Source organism: Sapajus apella, unplaced genomic scaffold, assembly GCF_009761245.1.
Source record: "Sapajus apella isolate SASKATOON/1434 unplaced genomic scaffold, GSC_monkey_1.0 scaffold69, whole genome shotgun sequence".
Taxonomy (NCBI): domain Eukaryota; kingdom Metazoa; phylum Chordata; class Mammalia; order Primates; family Cebidae; genus Sapajus; species Sapajus apella.
Window position 1 is genome coordinate 5389962 of NW_022437009.1, and position 21058 is coordinate 5411019.

The window sequence follows — 21058 nt, forward strand, 5'->3', positions numbered from 1 at the left end:
TGGATTAAATAAAATAAGTGTAATTTACTCATTCAATGAATATTGTTTAAATATTTACTGCATATGTAAGTCACTGTGCCAGGTTTTTGGGATACAATGATGAACTAGAGAATTGAAGCTTACGCTATAGTTCACAGGGATGAGCAGCAAGCAAATGGAAAGTGATAGTTTAGTTGGTACTTTTACTTTAGAAAAGGCCTTTGTGAGGTGGTAACATTTGACCTGAAATCTGAATGAGAAAGTAACAAAAGATTTGGGCTACAGCAGTCCAGGAAGAGGCAACAGTAAATCCATGGGCATTGAAGTAGGAACAAACTTACAATGTTGGAAGAACCAGTGAATGGAGGTTAGAGAATTTGGTGGGGACTAGATCATTCAGGGCCTTGAAGAGCACAGTAAAAGAGTTTGGATTTATGTTAAATACAATTGGATTTCATGAGGATTGAGTTTAAGTTAAATTATAAATATCCGGCCGGGCGCTGTGGCTCACACCTGTAATCCTAGCACTTTGGGAGGCTGAGGTAGGTGGATCACCTGAGGTCAGGAGTTCAAGCCCAGCCTGGCCATCATGGTGAAGCCCCACCTTAAAAAATAAAAATAAATAAAAAAAATTATAAATATGCTTTTTTCTACCTTTCCCTCCATTAACTGACTCCCAGAGCTACAATGTGAGATGGTTACTTTTGGTGCAGCAGTTTAGCATGTTCACATAATTCTCCCATTAAGTGCAATGCTAACATTTAAAGGTAAGCATTATACAAAGCTTTTGCATTCTTATTTAAATTCTAATATTTTTAATTTTTTAGTGTTACTATTACATTATTCTTATTTATACAATGCACTTTAACTATTTAGAGGCTAGTAAAAGAATAAAAAGTTTTGGGTTGTAGGCCTATAGGACCAAATCTTAACTATTTATATTAATTCTTATGGAAATAACCCTTCTTTATGAATGTTTTTGCTTTAGAAATATTATTTCTGTGCTGAAACCGTGGATGTGGACTCCTTTTCCATCCACTATTATCATAATTTTATCTTGTTTACTTAATTAAATATTTTTTAAGACAGAGTCTCATTATGTTGCCCAGGCTGAGGTACAATAGCACAATTATGGCTCACTGCAGCTGTGACCTCCCAGGCTCAAGCAATTCTTTCATCTTAGCCTCCTGAGTAGCTGGAACCACACATGCATCGCCACACCTGGCTAATTTTTAATTTTTTTTTGTAAGGACAGGGTTTCTCCACATTGTCCTGGCCGGTCTGGAACTCCTGAGCTCAAGTGATCCTCCCATCTTGGCTTCTAAATTCAGGGTTTACAGGTGTGAGTCACTGTGCCTAGCCTATCATAATTTTTATAAAAGAAGATCCTCTTTAGCTTTCCTAAATAGGAAGGACATACTGTCAGAATAAAAACAACTCTTAAAATCCAGAATAAATTTAGCCTTATTTAAATTTTTAAAAAGCTCTACGTTGACCTAATTTTTCTCATTCAACAGAGAAATGACAAAAATCTCACCCACTAGTGCTCAAGAAAACCTTACAAACTGTAAGAAATGCTTACTTTTGATTCTAAAGTGGACTTCAGAGATAATGTGCTTATTGATGATTGTAGAGGAAAAAAAGCACACAACCATTATCAATTTCATTGTCTAAGTTTCTCAGAGTAGAAAACTAAGTATGGTGAATAAATAAAAATAATTTCTCAAATTTTTTTTTCTGATGGTTCCTTAACAGACTCTCTTCCCAAAATCCATGTCACCCTGTTGTATGGGAGGCAGTTTTCCAAAGTGATTTAATAAGTTTCTGATTTAAAAAACAACAACATAAAAAGATAACCACCCATTTTTTTCAGTTTTTGATTTGATTTCAAAATTCATCTAAAAAAAAATCATTAGGTAGTGATCTAAAAATGAAACCTACCTCTATTTATGGGTTTTATTTGTAGAAAGAGTAAATCATTTTAACTTGTGATTTACAGCAAATTGCTCCACCTGTTACTTTCTTTAATGTATTAGAAGCTAAAATGTATATTTCTGGATTTATACAGATTTGCATTTTGTGTTAAATGTAAATTGATATTAATTTTGGAATAAGGAGGAATTTTTAAAAAATTTAAAGGAATTTAAAGGCAATTGGGATATATTCAGAATGATGATGATGAAATGATCATATAATTTAAGAAGGTCTTCAGAAGCTATATGTAATGGTAGAAATCAAGGCTTTATCCTTTCTTATCAATAGTAATTGTATTGACAGAATTTAGTAAGACGATTTTTTTTACATTTCCCATTCTTATCAATAGTAATTGTATTAACAGAATTTAGTAAGACGATTTTTTTTTTTTACATTTCCTATTGCTGTGATATGTGAGAATGTATGCTAAAAGTAGAATTATTTTTCAGTTTCACATGACCTCATGTCTAGTGCAAGAGGCTGGAACAGTTTCTCTATAACATAAGATTAGAATATACAGACCAGCTGTGTTGCAGGAAGGGGCGATCTCGATTTAAGAACTGGGCAAAGTGAACAAAACACCTGGTTTGAAATCTTTACATTCTGGGTTGGGTGTGGTGGCTCACACCTGCAATCCCAGCACTTTGGAAGGCTGAGGCAGGTGGATCACCTGAGGTAGCGAGTTCGAGACCAGTCTGACCAACATAGAGAAACCCCGTCTCTACTAAAAACACAAAATTAGCCAGGTGTGGTGGCACATGCCTGTAATCCTAGCTACCTAGGAGGCTGAGGCAGGAGAATCGCTTGAACCTGGGAGGCGGAGGTTGAGCCGAGATCGCGCCATTGCACTCTAGCCTGGGCAACAAGAGCAAAACTCCGTCTCGGAAAAAAAAAAAAAAAAGAAAGAAAGAAAGAAAATAAATATTTACATTCTATACTTTCCCAGGAAAACATTCCAATTTCTAACAACTCCTCATACTGTTGTCAGTACTATTTATTCAACAAGCTTTGGAGAATTGTCGAGACCAGGCACCGTCAGCAACCAGGGATGCAAAGATCAATGTCATAAGCTTTGTGCTGTTGTATTACTACCTAGTAAAAACTAATAATTACAATAGCGTCAACTATGAAAGCATTGAAAATGAAGCAAATATTTGTGCTGAGGAAAGTGTGGGAAGTCATCAAAGACAGCAAAGCGGCTTTGAGGTGTTATGCATGGGACTGGACACCAGCAACAAAGTTGGAGAGGAAATTTTTGAACAGAAATGAGACACTGCTTCCTGTTAGAATTCAAGAGGTTTGAATTGGAGGTTATCTTTCCTTCATTGCACTTATTTCAAAGTGTATGTTTAGGTTAGTTTTTATGATCATTAATGATGCTAGGCTGAAAGTTCCCTGAGGACAAGACTATATCTGTTTTTCTTTACAACTTTATACTTCCCCGTGATTACACATACAACATGTCAAATAAATGTGTTGTAAGCAAAAAGTGGGTAGAAGAGTTCTCAGGAGACTGGCTGCTCATTATTTATCCAATACTGTCTGGTGAGACAGCCACTGAATCTATGAAAACAGAAGCATTGAATCTGGGAAAAGCATTTCTCTCACCAGAAGAGCATGCTCTACTGTCTGACTAGGGATAATCCACTGAACTTTCTGTGGTCATAATTACCTATTTTCCTCCTTCCCTCTTCCCCCATTGGATGAATCATCTCTTTCAATCTTTTAATTAATGATTCACCCTCTTTGGTTACCTGATACAATAGGAATATCTTTGGTAACTAGAAAGGTCAGTTGACTGAATTTGTTTGTTTTTGTTTAGTGATTATGCAGTCTTGCTCACTCTTGTGCATCTGTTGCAATGTTGTTCATGGAAGGCAAAGGTCTCATTTAGATTTCCAAACTACCTTGCTAAAAAGCTGACTCTATACTAACGAAATTCGTCTAATGTAGTAGACGTAAGAAAGAATGTTTGCACTATGAGAAAAAACGGGTATGAGGCCCTTCCGGATTTTTGCTGGGAAAAGAGAAATCATTTCTTATGACTCCTGGATATGCCCTCAGAATTGTTCGCCCTCAAGGTTTACCCCATTGTTGTGGGCTAAAACGTATTCAAACGCACAGACTAAATACGCCTAAAGCCACCCACCACCCCTAGTGTCCAGAAGGAGTCAGTAAACACCAAGATTGCTTCCCGCAACACACCCAAGTAGGAATGTAAGGCAATGCAGACACCATGTTGGTTGTGGTTAAGTGCAGTAAACTGCTTGGCGTCACTCGGCCCTGCTGCGCAAGCGTATTGAGAGTACGCTCCACCCGCCCCTTCTCGTGCACGCGCTCGGAGTCCCCCAACTCTCGCGAGAGAAGCGAGATTTATTCCTACGTACCGGGCCGTGCTGCTTATGGCGGCGCTGGAGAGGGGGCGCTGAGCTGTTGGGGTGAGTACGACCTCAGGGTCCAACTGGGGGTGGCAAGAACTCAGGGGAAGGGCTGCTGATAAGACCAAAGCTAAGGAGAAAACCTTCTGAGTCAAGGTGGACACTCGTAGAGCTCTAGGTAGGGAAGAAGGCACCCTGATTCCCTACCGTGGGCTTTTTCATACGTCTCCCGTTCAACCGCCTGGGCCTCACGTCAGGTCGCAGAGCTGAAACGAGTTGTTGAGGCCAGCCGGCTGCGCGTGGTGTTAGTGGTGGTGGTGACTAAAGTGGGGGGAGGGAGCGAAAATGGAGACTCCGACCGCAGCCAAGATGGAGGCAGAGGGTGCGGGGCTCGGGCGCGGAGGCTACTGGGAGCTGTAGTCTGGTTGTTTCCCCCTCTGCGGCTTGGCTGGGGAAACGGGAACTACATGTCCCGGCGGGCGGGGCGAGGGGGTGGTGGCGCGGTCCTTTGTGTGAGGTTGGAAGAGCCAGAGACCGAGAAGAGGGGCCTACTCTGACTCTGGACCCTATAGTTTCCTGGCCGTTACCTGCTTGGGGATCTGACTACCAGTACCAGAGCGCAGTGCGGCAGTGGCGCCTTCTTTGTGTATAGACTGAGACCCTGCTCCATCTAGATATCTAGGGGAAGTGCTTAAACCTTTCCCCAGCCACATCTGGCACAGTAGCGTGGCGGAATTGACATCATTACTCCAGTCACCTAGAGCTGGGTCTCAGCACCGAGCCTTCCCCTCATCGTCTCCTCTTCGGCGTCTTGAGAAAGGGAGCTAGTCCCTAATCTTTTAGGGACGTGGCTCCCACCACTCTATCTTGCGGAAAGGGCGTACTCCTTGAAAACTAAGTGGTGTCCTCCCACCTCCTCTAGCTCTCATGGTGTCAGCGCCTGGCCCACATTCTGCAATGAACGGCCTAACTTCGTCATTCTGTGTAAAATTTTTTAGAGTTCCCCCGTCGGAGACAGCTTCAAATTTTTACCATTATGTTTCATCAATACGAAATCTTAGTGCCAAGGTTCTTTTGCTTTAAGGTTTTCCCGTAGAAACATCCAGATGGCAGCTGTCTTGCTTAACTCACAGGTGAGGCAGAGAACGCTCCCTCAAACAGGCTTCAATCTGCAAAAACAATCTGAACGTTGTTGGGCAAGTTAATTTTCTCATTCAGTGAAAGAATATGGTGCTCTTTAAACAGTTGACAGGGCGGAGACGGAGGGAGAATGCTCAAAGGCCCTGTGGTAGTTAAATCTTTTTGAGAGACTTAAATTTTCATCAGGCTGGTATGAGCTGGCAGTTCTCAGCCATTGCTGCTAACCTACTTTTTAAAAATACAGGTTTCAAATTATAGCCCACAAATATAAGCTACTCTATACTAAAATGCTGAGTAATTTTCGTTTTGAGCTAGAAACATTCTTGATACTACATTGAACACATACTTCGGTGTTCTTTTGGTACTAACCAATAATGGATATATTTGGTGTGGGTTAAGGATGGGGTTTATATACTTGAATACGCATTTACCTGAGTTCATAAAACCCAGATAAACATTTGGCCTTCTTTTTGTTTCGTTTTAGCCTTAGGACTAAAATAAGAGAAGGTAATAGTTTGAGTGGTTTTGCAGCTGCTCTGGATGTTTATCATCGAGATGAGTATTTATAGCAGCTGAGTTGAAAACTAAAGTATTTGAGGCACAGAAGATAGGTTTTCTTTTTTTGTAAATAAGTTCTGACTTAAGTGTGACCTTTAGCGAGTGTGGTTGAAAAATGGAGTAAAGTCCTAATAAATCAAAATTGAAAGTGTGAAAGCTGACCTGCAGTCTTGCTTTAACCCCTACCCCCTTTTTCCCCTCCCCCCCAACCTGAAGACACATTGTGTAGGGCCCTGAAGTTTTAAACAAACGAAATGCTAAAATATCAAATTATGCTGGAGTATATATAACATAAAATTTAGTGTTACAGTTCAGTGGCACTAAGTCTCGTGACGTTGTTGTGAGAGGCATACTTTTTCAACAAGTTAGTTAAAACATGGAAATTTTGGACCGATGTTCTTTTGGACAGATTTTTGAGGAGTTGCATTTCAGAACGGTATTGCAAAATGAGATAAAAGTCTTGATCTTGTTAAGTAAACAACGAATTGATGTGCTTTCTTAGCTTTGTCTTTTCAGAAAACAGAAGAGGAAGCACTTTGAGACCTATTTTGTAAGCTAGACTGTCTTAAGTGGTGAAACTACTGTGGTGAGAGTGACTTGTTAAATCCCTTCGGCTCCGTGAGGATTTAAAAAATTCCTTTGTTTTGATATTAGAATGTTTTCCACTTGCATGTGTGGGTACCTAGTTAAAAACAACACAAAAGTGTTTAATATTTTAATGTCCTTTTATGCTGAGGTAAAACATTAGTGTGTGGCTGAAAATAAATTGATCATCAATTTCCCTTTGTTGCACATGTAAGCTACCCGTTGATTTGCAGCTAAAACCATTGCATACCAGTTATTTGCACTTCTACTTCTCCAATTTAGTAACAAGCATCTATACTAGATAGTGCCTACTTTTATTAGTGAAAATCTTTGTTCAATAGTCTTACATTTATTTTCTATTGATATAATTGGCACAGTAGTGCTTTTTTATACCCCTGCTCAGTTTGTACCTACTCTGTGGAACATGGTAGCTGCCAGCCATGGGTGGCTGTTGTGCACTTGAAGTGTGACTAGTTTGAATTGAAATGTGCTGTCATTGTATAGTAACATTGGATTTCAAGAAATGTAAAAATCTGAATTTTTTACATTGATTGCCTGTGGAGAGTAACATTTTGGATATAATTGGTTAAATAAGACATTAAATTTCCACCTGTTTCTTTGGACTGTGATATGGTTACTAGAATTAAAATTACACATGTGGTTTGCACTGTACTTCTATTGGACACTGCTGGTCTGTGTTGTTTTCTGATGTGTCTAGAGTGTTTCTTCAGCTTCTTCCCACACTGCCATTTGTACTGCTTAAAAGTATTAGACTTCCAGGCATATGTATAAGCAATTAAGTGATAGATAATTTTAAATATCTCAGTACCTGTTTAGATAATAACCCAGCGCAGTTGCTACTACTATACAGATACAAAAAGATAGTTGCATCAGTTTGGGGCTTTTATTTTCACTCTACAGGTGATTTAGATTCGGTTGGTTAATTATGTAGATTTTATCATTTAACTTAGATATCCTAAAGTAAAAATGAATTAAAACCTATTAAGCACTTGAGTTATGAACTGTGGTGCTCAAAATGTCAGGTAATAGAGGATCTTTTCAGTCCCATGCTATCTGTTTGGGTCTTTGTTTTTTTTGCTCAAGAAAAGGTACTGCCTGAAGGAAGTAGGTTAGGTGAGCAGACTTTTTTGTAGACTGGCTTATGGCTTAGCCTTTCATTAACTTTTCCCAAAGTGAATGTTGCATATACTTTAAAAATGATTTGTCAAAATGATGAACTAGGTAGTGTGCTACATTTTAGATGGATTACTTACCATATAAATGTGTAAGTTTAACCTGTATTGATTTCGTGCCTACTATGCCATGGTTTCTGCTAGGCCTTTGAGGTAAAACAGCCAACTGAGGAAGACATGAAATTAAAGAGGTGGTTGCCTCCATGGTGGCTCACGCCTGTAATCCCAACACTTTGGAAGGCTGAGGCGGATGGATCACTTGAGGTCAAGAGTTTGAGACCAGCCTGGCCAACTTGGTGAAACCCCATCTCTCCTAAAAATAACAAACATTAGCCAGGTGTGGTAGCACACACCTGTAGTCCCAGCTACTTGGGAGGCTGAGGCAGGAGAATTGCTTGAACCCAGGAAGTGGAGATTGTAGTGATTAATAATACTATTTCCATGCTGAGCAAGGGAAAAGGAGTTGATTACTTAGCAGTCAGGGAGATTCTCAGATACACATTTAAATTGTTCCTTGGTGTTTTTATTGGTACCCTATGGTAGGTTTGTGGGGGCAATTGTTTTGAGTTGGTGACTTGCTCTGTCGCCCAGGCAGGAGTGCAGTGGCACAGTCATAGCTCACTGCAGCATCAAACTCCTGGGCTCCAGCGATCCTCCTGCCTCAGCCTCCTGAGTAGCTGGGACTACAGGTGCGTGCCACCACACCCAGTGAGTTTGTTTATTATTTGTAAAATTTGTTTGTATTTACAGTATCAAACCATGTTGCCCAGGCTGGTCTCAAGCCATCCTCCCACTTAGCCTGCCACAGTGCTGGGGATTACAGGCGAGAGCCACTGCCCCAGCACAGTACCCAGTGTTTCGTGTGACCTAAGTTTCAAGCTTTTAGGGAGATGGAGGAGATACACTTATATTCATAGGGTTAAGGCAAAAGAGGTGATTTGTATCACCAATAAATGTTAATCCGGGCATGAGTGGATAGCCATTTGTATTAAAATGCCCGACCAATACCTTGACGTTTTATTGAGTTAACTATAAAAATCTCATAGCTGTGAAGATGTTAATTCAGCCAATAAATTATTGGTGGATTTGTTTGAGCTTTAATAGCTCCTGATAGACCTGATTAATGCCTAGGAATGGCCCTGCAATATTCCAGAGTTTCAAGTCCAGAAATCTTTTTTTTTGTATTACCGAATCATGGACTTGACAATTCTTAATGTAATACAACAACCTGGAGTGGGTTAATCCAGTTCAGGTTTTTCAGGATAACTTGTTTTCTCCATCATGAGTTCTTTGGGCTCATAAATAGACCTAAAGTATTAAGATAAAACCAATATACACAGTCTGTATTTTTTAAAGAAGAGATTATTTCTTGATTGGATAATTGAAACTTTGTACAATTAAAGTTGATATAACTGTTTACACTTCAATTGGGTCCTTTTGCTTATGGATTAACTACCTTTTTGATTTGAATGTTTATGGCAGCACTGGATTAGGTGCTAAAGGGGGCTGTGTAAAAAAAAATTTGAAATAGAGTTGGAGGAACAAGATATATAAAAATATGAAGTAAACAGAGTACAAGAATTTCTTGGTACCAGTTGCTGCAAATTGCTTGATGCAGGCAGTGGATGTTACTGCCCCATTCATTAGTGGGAATTATGGTAATAAATGAGTCTGCTGGAATGGTCAAGAAAGGCTTTTTTGTCACCTTGAAGATCACAGCATTGTATTTTTTTGTGGGAAGACCCATATAAGCAAAGAAGCTAGGATTCAGGAATCTCCCAAGAGTTGTTAAGGATTAGGCGAGGGAATGGACTTTTGGGAGAACCGGAACACAGTAGAGAGTAAAGATGGAAGGTAGAATAGAGACACCTGAATAGTAGTACTTAATCCTGGCTGGAAGTCGGAAACACCTGGGGCAGCGGGTGAGGGGAGATAACAACACCTGGCACCTAACCTAGCGTAGTTAAATTTAGAATCTCTGTATGGGACTCAGGCTTTGATTTTGTTGGTTTTTGTTTGTTTAAGGTTTCTTAGGTGGATGGTTAGCCAGGATTAAAAACTTCCCATCTAGAATACTGCAAAAATAACTGAAGATGTTTGACAGGGGAGATGAGAGATAAAATTGGAGGGTTTTTGTTTTTTGAGACAAGATTCTGATCTGTCACCCAGACTGGAGTGCAGTGTCACTATCTTGGCTCGCTGCAGCCTTGACTTCCTGGTCCCAGGTAGCTGGGTCTACAGGTGTATACCATCACGCCTGGCTAATTTTTTGCATTTTTAGTAGAGATGGGTTTCTCCATGTTGCCTAGGCTGGTCATGAGCTCCTGGGCTCAAGCAGTCCTCCTCCCACCAAGGCCTCCAAAAGTGCTGGGATTACAGGTGTGAACTATCTCGCCTGGCCAAAATTCAAGCTTTTGATGGTCTGGTTGTGGTATGTGACAGGAAATAGAAAGTGTGGACACTGCAAGTTGGCGGATATATTAGACAGCTGAGCTAAAATATGTCACTTAGTAGGACAAGAAATGAATACAAAACATACCTTGAAGGAAATACTAATACAGCTTCATTGAGTGTGGAGATGGAGTGGGGAAGAATCAAGATAATTAAAGAAGTGGTCCTACCTCAGACCAGTTATATTACTCTAGGAGTTGGGGCTGGGCATAGGTATTGCTTTACTGCTTCCCAAATATTTGAGCATCATTACCCTAAACTAGTCTGGATAATAGAATGATCTAAGTAAAGTGAAAAGATGAGACAAGTGTAACATTTGGTATTTGAATGAACAATATAAAGTCATGGGATGTTAGATAATAGAAAATGGCCAGATTAGCTTTTATTGAATTTTTATTTTGCATGTGAGGAAAATGAAACCTAGAGAGATTAAACAACTTGTCTGTGATATTTACTAGTACTGGTGATTGGTTTTAGGCTCCTCTGAGCTATTTCATCAACTCTGACTTGTCACCTGATAGTCATTCTTCTGATGTTTTCAAATACATTATCCATTTCTCAGCATGTCCACCTTTGTCTTCTCATAGAAATACTTTTCATTAACACCATTTTGTTAGCATTGGAGTCAGTGCAAAATAATTGTTTATTTTATAGCTAATATAAAGCAGAAATCTGTGATTTTTACTGATAAATTTCTCTTCTGTAGACATTTCTCATCTATTTACTGCAGCAGTGCAAATGAGATTTCTGTTTGGTCACTAAGTCATCTCCATAGGATTTCAAGACATAATACCATTTTTTTCAAAAACTGAGGCACTGTTTCCTGTACATCAAGTTGAAATGCTTCATAATCTGGCTCCACTACACCTATCACACCGTATATTCTATTTCCCTTCAGCCCAGCCCTCTGTTTAGCCAGGCTAGCCTGTTGATTTTCCTCTGAAACAACAAGCCACACGTGTTGCCACAGGCATTCATGCAGAAGACTTCACTTGAAGCTGGGCTTAGAAAATCATATAATGCATGGTCGCTGCTCTGAAGAAACTTAGAATTTAGTGGCATATTCTGGCTTCGCTTATGTGCTATTTCATACATAGAAGTCTCAGCTATTTTCTTTCTCTTAGAATTCTTTCTGATTTTCTAGGTTCAGTTCAAATTCCACTTCTTACTTAAAAGCCTTCTCTGTGGTTACCATGTTGCTTTGATGTACATGCAGTTGTGAATAAAAAATACGTAGTATTTCTAGATAATCTGTGACATAATACTAGGTACCTAGATACTAATTGAGCAGAATAATTTTTGGCATTTTGTCCTATACTCTGGTTTTTTTTCCATGTGTAAATCTTGGTTCTCAGCAAGATTGTCTATGCTCTCATAGCAGGAACTTTCATGTTTTCCGCAGAGCTAGATCCTTACAAAATACTTATATTAAATTAAATATTATGCCATATAACTGAGCTTATTTGGGGGAAAGAGGTCAATAAAGACTATGGAATAATTTGAGGTCTTGGGTATGAGATACCAAAGGAGGTGGTTGTTAGTAATTGACAGATTGCTGCAAATAACATTACATGAGCGTGCTTCCAAGTTTTCTGCATTACTTGCATGATCTATGAGTCTAAGTTAATGAAATGAGTTTGTCCCTCTTCTCACCCACTGTCCGTGATTATTTTATATATGTTATACTTAATGTCTCCATTTTTTACCTCTAGTATGAAGTGTAACAGAACAGACTTTACCACCTGAAACTGCTGCTTCAAGTTCAGATCAGGCAAGGAACAAACCTCGTAACAACTAACAAGACCAAAGAAGAGTACACTTAAGTTGAAGACACAACACTTGATCTGAAACAAGAAGTTTGTGCCTACTCAACAGCTTTGAAAGAGCACTTCCCAACGCTGCTAGTAGTCTTTGTTTTCTTCAGTGCTGTACTGTGAGATTGCCCGGTGCAGCAGCAGTTGTATTCTTTATTAGCTTGGTAGATCATTTTCTCTCGCTCTTTTTTTTAATACTAGCAACTTTCATCCTTTGAAACGTGTGCTGAAAAAGAAGAATCAGCAAATACTACTGAAAGTGCAATATTTGATTATCACTGCGAGGTAGGTTTGTAATTTCCTATTAAGAATCCATAATTCTGGATTTCCTGATTATTTGGTGAAATATAAAAATCTTTTCTAAAGGTATTCAGAAGCCAGTTTTTTTTTTTTTTTTTTTTTTTTTTTTTTTTTTTTGAGACAGTTTCACTCTTGTTGTACAAGCTAGAGTGCAATGGCATGATCTCGGTTCACTGCAACCTTCGCCTCCCAGGTTGAAGCAATTCTCCTGCCTCAGCTTCTCAAGTAGCTGGGATTACAGGCGTCCACCACCACGCCCAGCTAATTTTTTATATTTTTGGTAGAGACGGAGTTTCACTGTGTTGGCCAGGCTGGTCTCGAACTCCTGACCTCAGGCGATCCACCTGCCTCGGCCTCTCAAAGTTCTGGGATCACAGGCATGAGCCACCGTGCCCAGCCTCAAAAGACAGTTTTTCTTTTCTCAACTAGTACGAAGTATCAACAGTGTCTCTTCTTAGGTAAGGACGGTATTTATGGTTAAAACTGAGATTTTTCACACCAGATTATATTAGTACATGCTGGTCTCTTGACGTATTGGTTTCTTAGAGAAGCTTTGTTTGTACGATTTAGAAGTTAGGATTTCTGATAAGAATGTGTATCTAATCTTTCTGTGGGAGTTTTTGAAACTTTGGTGATATTTGGTACTGACATCTGTTTCTTTCTCTACTCTCTTCAATGTTAGCTTCTTGAGAGAAGAACCTTGCTTTATATCCATACCTACATAAACAGTGCATATTTGTGAATGAATAGTTGACATGCCTACCGTATTGTTAGGCATTGCTAGTGCTGAAACACAACAAATGAATAAGATATTAATGGACTTCAGATTTAGAACAATTTATTACAAAATATTACAGTTTAATATAGGCTAGAAGATATTTATAAAGTGTTAAGACTATAACTGAAGCTGTTTCCTTGGAGGGAAAGAGGAGAGTAAAGAAAGCCTACAGAAAGGAATATTTGAAGGTGAGTAGTGCTTTGTTAAGAGGGAGAAGAAACATTGCTAGACGTATAGAGGTAACAGAATTAGCAGATTCAGGGAGACCTGAAGGCACATGGACTATATTGAGTTGTCCATTATGAATAAAGTGGAAAACACAATTTTGTTGGAGTTATGAAAGGGAAGTTTGCTGGAGGCTTGACCCAATACATTTGTCTTTAGTCTGTAGGAGAGCCATCAGATGTTTATAAGCAAGGGCTTAAGGGGTTTCTCCCCCAAAAGTAAGATGGCTTTATTGCTTCACATTTTAAAGTAATATTCAAAAGTGTACTTTCAAAAGACAAATGGTGACACTTTTGAGGGAAAGACTGATGTTGGGAAGATCTTTCAAAAGCAGTGGATCAAGTGTAAGGAAGATAAAAGCTAGGGTGTAGGTAGAGAAAAAGGTAGATGCTAGATGTTCTGATGGTAGAATTGACTTGGAGACCAACCAGATTTGAAGATAAATGTGGAGAGAATGATTTTATCAAATCCGTTTGTCCAAGCTAGAAACCTTCATTGTTCATAGGAATAGGGAAGTTAGAGTAACTTATCAATATTAACATTATTGTGGAAATATATTGTATTCATTAGATAGCAATCTAAAGTTGAAGGAAATATGCTAGTTATGGAATATTAAACAGTGGTTAACTTTGAGGGTAAGATTATGAAGAGCAATTTTCCTTTTTAATCTTTAGTTTCCAGATTTTCTAAAATTAGTAGACATAAAGGAATTCAGAAAGGAGTCATCAGTTGATAGGTAATAAAGGAAGAAACACCAATGAAAAGAGCATTTAAAGAAGTAGAAGTCAGGAGGAAACACCAAATAAGATAATTTCAAGAAGTCAATGGGAAACATTTTTTTAAATGCTACAGAGGTCAAATGAAATGAAGAATGAAAATAGGTCGTTCACTTATAAAAGCTTCATTGCTATTTCAGGAAGCACTTAGGACTTCAATTCCAATTTATTGAAGGATTGTGTAATAGTGTTGATGACCTTACTGTGCACCAGAATTAGTCCTTAACGACTAAAAACTACCAGTATATATTAAAAGAAATGCTTTTTGTTTAGCCTAATCTTTGTATTGTCAATATTAGTCCTGATTGTACAGTTGTGAAATGGTTCAGTTAAAGGGGGCACACAATTGAGGAAACAGATTTGGTAATGCAATGGAACACCTCAGATTTTTAAAGGGGGGCTTGTAAAAGTAAAAATTGTACATAATTGGGAATAAATTGATATGGAAGGGTGGAATTAGCCATAAAATGGCAAGAAAGAATAAGGCTTATAAAACATTTGTTTGACATGTGAAAATAGACTTGAATTGTTTGGTGAATGATTTGATTGAGGTAGACTAAAGGTGACAAGACAGGAGAAAAGCCAAACTAGGAAATTCTTGTTGTGTTTCTAGTTTTTTTCTGCTAAATACAGTAATTGGCATACTTAGCAAAGCAAGAGAAAACTGAAGCCCCAGATGAGTGAGAAAATAACAGGATTACTTGGTAGGTGGTAGGGTGATAGTTGCTAGGTATGTGATGGTAGTCAATTAAATAGAGACCTGTGACAGGAACTGTAAATGTCCTGATTTTTCAGTCAGATGCGGGAACTATTGAGCTTACTTTTCATCCCTAGCAAAAACCATAGAACCAATGAATAAAAAAAACTTGACAGAGTAGCTCATGATAGCATAATGGTCAATATGGAAAAATGTGTGAATAACAAGAGTTTAGTAACCAGCTGATTTTAGGGAAGTCTCCAGGTGTATGCTGCCAGGTGCTATCCTTGCCCTGCTTTTTTCGGAGACCTAATAAGTAGTTATGTGAGTACCTGTGTGCTAAGTAAGCACTTATTTTAGGCTTTTTACGTGAAGCAACTCATTAAATCATCTCAACAACTCTGTGAGACAGGTATTAAGGTAGGAGAATAAATGTTTAAAAGATAAACTATACAGAGCCTGATAATTTTTAAATTGTCACCAAATTGGAATACCAGATTAACCAACAGAAGGTGTTCTAAAAGCATTAGGTTACAGTTTTTTATTTAGGAACAAATGATCAATTACAGAGGAACTGAAAGAAAACCTGATTTTGCTAATGTGATTTGTGAAGAAACGATGGGGATATTTTTTAGTTATAGAAAATTATAAAACTTCAGTCTACAGAATCAAGGGGTGTAATCACTCAGTACTGTGTATTGGTTGGGTACAATAAGAATAGTAGTGAAATGCACTTTGATGAGTAATTTATTTAGAACCTATCCAGAAGACAGCAGTTAGTATGAAAAAAGGTTGTGTTCAGAAAATTAAAAAGAAACAGTGGAAATCAAGGGAATATATGTTCATACTGAGAATACAGAGTGGTTTTCTAAAGATCTTATGGTGAAATAGGCTACCTTTTTCAAAGTAATTCTTTGACAATCAGTAGAAGCTAAGCAGACCAAATTAGGGAGCTTAGATGCTGTAATAAGAAATTACAAAGCACCCTCCGCCACCCCTCGCAACGGAACTTGGAAACCAGTTAGGTGCTCCCACTTTACTTTTGAGGAGTAAATCCCACAGTAGTTCAGAGTTACTTGAGAGTCACAACTGAAAGCCAGTCTTTTGACCTCTGTGTTCTTTCAGGAACTTTAGTTGATTTCTTGGGTTAGAAATGAAGTTTAAATTTGACTTGAGATTTGTTCCAGTTCTACTTTTATTAAAGGATGACTAATTTTGTCAATGACTTTTTCAATTTTAAAAGTAAATATGTAGAAAAGGGTAGAAGGTCTAAATTTTATGAAGCTGAACATCCTTGTCTGTTGTGTTTTCTGTGATATGAGTAGGACCTAAAATAGTGCTGATGCATTGTAGAAATTCAATTGTGGTTGAATGAATAAGGCATTGGTTAAGAATGGAATCAGAACTGGATTCTATTCTCATATTTGCCATTTTTAGCTCTGTGCCCTTAAGATGCCTAAGTGTTTTCTCATCTGTGAACATTAAATTAGATTTTCTGGTCTTTAAATACATTTGAAATCATACTGTATAAATACCTTATGTCTCATTTCCTAATGACGTCTTGAACCATAAAGTGTGTTAGACTTTAGATATTTCCAGGAATTTGTTATAAAAATATATTTGTTAAGAATACTTGTGCATAAAGCTTTTTTCACATTACAGATTTCCCCAGGAGAGCTTTTCTACAGTGCAATTATTAAGAAAAATATCTGTACATTTTGATACATGTTGCTAAATTGCATTTTTAAAAGGTTGTACCAGTTTACTACCATAAAAGTATACATGTTATCCTTAGCTCACTTTTTCAATATCTAACATTTTTTATCTTTGCTGGTTTGGTATGTGAAAGTATTAATCTGTTTTATCTGAATATTTTTATTGCTAAAATTCAAAGTTTTTAATGATTTAGGTTTCGAGCTTTTGTGTTTAAAGTTGAATGATTGATATTCAAGGATGATTTATTTGCTAACCTAGTATCTTTCAGTAATTTCACATACGAGTGCCTGTTCTGTGCCAGGCACCATTAATCTAAAATCTAGAGATTTAGCTTTGAATAGAAAGTTCCTGCCGCTCAAGAATCTTATATTCTGGTAATTTAATTCTACTGATTTGCCTAGAATCGTCAATACTACTCTGGTGTATTTATACTTTTTCCCCTAGGTTTGAGTTTAAAAGCTTGTGCTTTTTGTGTAATCAGGTATCAGTCCCTTGTGATTTTTTTCAATTGATTTCAAATCTAGAAAGTTCCCCCTTGCAAAGATTTTACAAGTATACACATGCGGCGGGGGGGTAATATATGTATATGTGTGTGTATTATGTATGTGTGTTTTGGGGTTTGTTTTTTTTTTTTTTTTTAAAGACAGGGTCTCACTCTGTCACCCAGGCTGGAGTGCAAATCTAGAAAGTTCCCTCTTCCAAAGATTTTACAGATATACACATCTGGGATGCGTGTGTGTGTGTGTATGTGTGTGTGTATATGTGTGGCTTGGGTTTTGTTTTTTTTGGAGACAGGGTCTCACTTTGTCACCTAAGGTAGAGTGCAGTGGCAGTGTCAGGATACACTTTGTCACCCAAGGTAGAGTGCAGTGGCAGTGTCAGGATAACAGCTTGACCTCCCGGGCTCAGGTGATCCTCCCACCGCAGCCTCCTGAGTAGCTGGGACTATATGCATCTGGCTAATTTTAGCTAACATTTGTATTTTTTGTAGAGATAGGGTTTTGCCATGTGCCCTGCTGGTCTCAAATTCCTGGGCTCAGGCGATACACCCACTTCACCCTCTCAAAGTGCTCAGATTACAAATGTGAACCATGGAGCCTGGCTGGTTTTTAAATATATTTTTTAAGGCATTTAACTCAGTTCATCTGAATACATTTTTATATGCTGTTAGGCAAACAACTAAGTTGTAGATTTTTTTCTCCCTATTAAAAAAGAAGCCAGATAACATTTACCTACTGGTTCCTTCTACCACCACCTTTGTTGGTGTCTTTTGTAAACCAGGATCTGTTGAATTGTCTACTTCCATTTGCCCTCTAATTTTATGTAATTGTTTTTGTGATAACTTCCATTTTGTTTAATAGTGAAATACTTACAAGTTTTTTGATGCTGCTGATAAATAATTTGAAGCTGGGTGTGGTGGTGCACGCCTATAATCCCAGCACTTTGGGAAGCTGAGGCAGAAGATCAAGACCATCCTGGCCAGGATAGTGAAGCCCTGTCTTACTAAAAATACAAACAGGAGCTGGGTGTGGTGGCATGCACCTGTAATCTCAGCTACTTGGGAGGCTGAGGCAGGAGAATTACTTGAACCTGGGAGGCAGAGGTTGCAGTAAGCTGCGATTGTGCCACTGCATTCCAGCCTGGTGACAGAGTAAGACTCCCTCTCGAAAAAGAAAATAATTTGCTGCTGGGCGTGGCAGCTTACACCTATAATCCCAGAACTTTGGGAGGCTGAGGCGAGTGGATCACCTGAGATTAGGAGTTCCAGACCATCCTGACCAACAAGGTGAAACCCTGTCTCTACTAAAAATACAAAATTAGCTGGGGGTGGTGGTGCATACCTCTATAATCCCAGCTACTGGGGAGGCTAAGGCAGGAAAATCACTTGAATCTGAGCAGCGGAAGTTGCAGTGAGCTGAGATCATGCCGTTGCACTCCATCCTGGGCAACAACAGTGAAACTTTGTCTCAAAAAAGAATTTGCAATGCCATAAAAATACAATTTAGCCAAATTATTAGGAATTATTTGAAAAGTATTAACATGTCTTAACTAAAGTTGTTTGAGTGGTATGTGTTTACCTTTTGAAAAATAAAGGCCTCCTCCAAATGGATAAAGGCTAGGAAAAGAGAGCTCTAATCGGCAAAGATTCTGGGAGAAGGGAAAAGCTTTTTTCAACTCTTATGGTAAGCGTCCAGGGATGAGATGAGAGTGAAACGATAGAGCCAGATGCCAACATTCTTGTTGGGGAACAATTTAGAGTATTAAAAGAAAATGCCACCTTTGATGCTTTCTGATTCTGGTTCATTTTCCCTTTGGGTGAGAAAAAGAGGATTTCTCTCTCCTACCTGCAGAGATGTGTGGTAGGATTGCAGATTTGAGAATGTGGGTTTTTTGCAGCTTTCAGGGATATTACATTTCAGATCATGTCATTGTGTTCTTGTTTAAGTAGTAATCAGAACTATAAACATGAGGCCAGGTGCAGTGTGCCTCATGCCTGTAATCCCATCACTTTGGGAGGCCAAGGGGGCAATCACTTGAGGGCAGGAGTTCAAGAACAGCCTGGCCAACATGGTGAAACCTGTCTGTACTAAAAATACAAAATTAGCCGGGTGTGGTGCATGCCTGTAGTCCCAGCTACTTGGGAGGCTGAGGCGGGGGGATCTACTGGAACCTGGGAAACAGAGGTTGCAGTGAGCTTGGGCCACAAGGTGAGACTCTGTCTCAAAAATAAATATGCCCTGGGTGACAGAGCGAGACTTTGTCTCAGAAATAAATAAACATGAAAGTCATTCAGTGATCTAGAATAATGGTACTCAATTTTATACTGCTTGTTAAAAACATATATTGGTAATATGTGTATATATTTATAAATTGTGTGATTAAATTCTGTCTGCATTGTAAAACAGTGGTACAAATAAAGAGGAGAAATATGAAGTGAGGGATATTATAAAAATAGTTTACTTGTGCAGAAATGTTCTGTTCTCCCTAGAAATACTACATTCTGGATTGCTGGTTTTTAAGTGTTTCATTTTAAAAAGCTTTATAATAATAAATTAATGTCAGGTAAATCTACTTGTAGTATGTTGTATTGCAGCTAATACAAGTCCATATCATAGTCTTTGATTTTTAACTTTTGGCATACTTGTCATATTTCATTAGATGGTTTCTTTCTTAAAGTGGAGGTTGAAGAACTAATACTAGAAATAGAAATGTCAATTCCCATGCTCTTTATATCTGCTTGCCTTACCTTCCATCTGAGGTTCTTCTGCAAGAATCGTTCAACCATTTTGTCTGTCTGGTTTTGTTGTTGTTCTGGGTTAAAGACTTGCTGTGTTACCCAGGCTGGAGTCCAGTGGCACAATTTTAGCTTACTGCAACCTCTGCCTCCTGGGTTCAAGCAGTTCTCTTGCCTCCACCTCCTCAGTAGCTGGGACTACAGGCCCATGCCACCATGGTTGGCTAATTTTTGTATTTTTAGTAGAGACAGGGTTTTACCATGTTGGTCAGACCAGTCTCAAACTTCCGACTTCAAGTGATCTGCCCACCTTAGCCTCCTTGTGCCAGAATTACAAGTGTGTGTGCTATCACACCTGGCCTCATTTGTCTATTTATGAAAGTAGTTTAGTTACACTAGATAACTAAATTTATATATCTTCTCATTGAGCATACTGTAACATGCTAAGAGCAAATGAGTGAGGACTTCACTGTCGGCCTCTTATGAAGTTCTCCACTCTTCCCTCAGAATACTTGAGTAATATGTGATACTTGTAGACCATCTGACATACCAATTCGGTGAGACCTAGTCTATAAATACACAGTAAATATTTATAAAAGCTCATTTTTATCTCTGGGCAGAAAAATGATTACAATTATTTTCTTCTACACCCCATTGGATTATCTGTGTATACTCTACTTTAGGGAAACTAGCGACTGAAAATGATAGGTTCTATTTAAAGTTGCTGGGCATTGAAAAGAAATTGGACTGAATAGTCTTATTCCAACAACTATCAGAGTCGTGGCATTTTCAGAATTGTATATGTCATCGTATGTTTTAAGGGCTTTAAAAAAAAATACATTTCACCTTTTTTTTTTAGTAATGTTAATGCTCTATGTTATCCTATGTCAGTAGAAATCTAATTAATTATATTTTGCTAAGCCTGAGCTAAAAATGTATAAAGGTTGACTGTCAAATGTGCATTAAATTGTTACTGATCGTATTTATCAACATTATACTACAACAGCTGTTTGAGATGGAGAACGTTTTTACTGTGTCATCAGATCCTCACCCCTCTCCTGCAGCCCCTCCTTCACTTTCTTTACCCTTATCTTCATCTTCTACCTCATCGGGGACTAAAAAACAAAAGAGGACCCCAACTTATCAGAGATCTGTAAGTCAGGAAAGCAGCCATCTCAGCTTATCTTGCTTTGTGTTAAGAGCATGACTTAGGATTGCCACTCATTCTGGTTGAAATGTTCTGCAGACTCACTCTCTAA

The 21058-nt window shown here is 38.4% G+C and overlaps 1 protein-coding gene across 9 annotated transcripts in view; it reads left to right on the plus strand.

The window, feature by feature from the left end:
- The first annotated feature begins 4260 nt into the window (after positions 1 to 4260).
- CSDE1 (cold shock domain containing E1) overlaps positions 4261 to 21058 on the plus strand; it is a 40900-nt gene continuing 24102 nt past the window's right edge. For 2 of the 9 annotated variants that reach the window (XM_032249654.1, XM_032249657.1), the window contains exons 1-3: positions 4303 to 4391; positions 11971 to 12357; positions 20806 to 20952. In XM_032249654.1, coding sequence (XP_032105545.1) covers positions 20815 to 20952 — 138 coding nt within the window. In that variant the 5' untranslated portion in view covers positions 4303 to 4391; positions 11971 to 12357; positions 20806 to 20814. Of the gene's footprint in view, positions 4392 to 11970; positions 12358 to 16510; positions 16600 to 20805; positions 20953 to 21058 lie in introns of all 9 variants that reach the window. The other 7 variants (XM_032249658.1, XM_032249655.1, XM_032249653.1 and 4 more) reach the window with 6 other exon arrangements.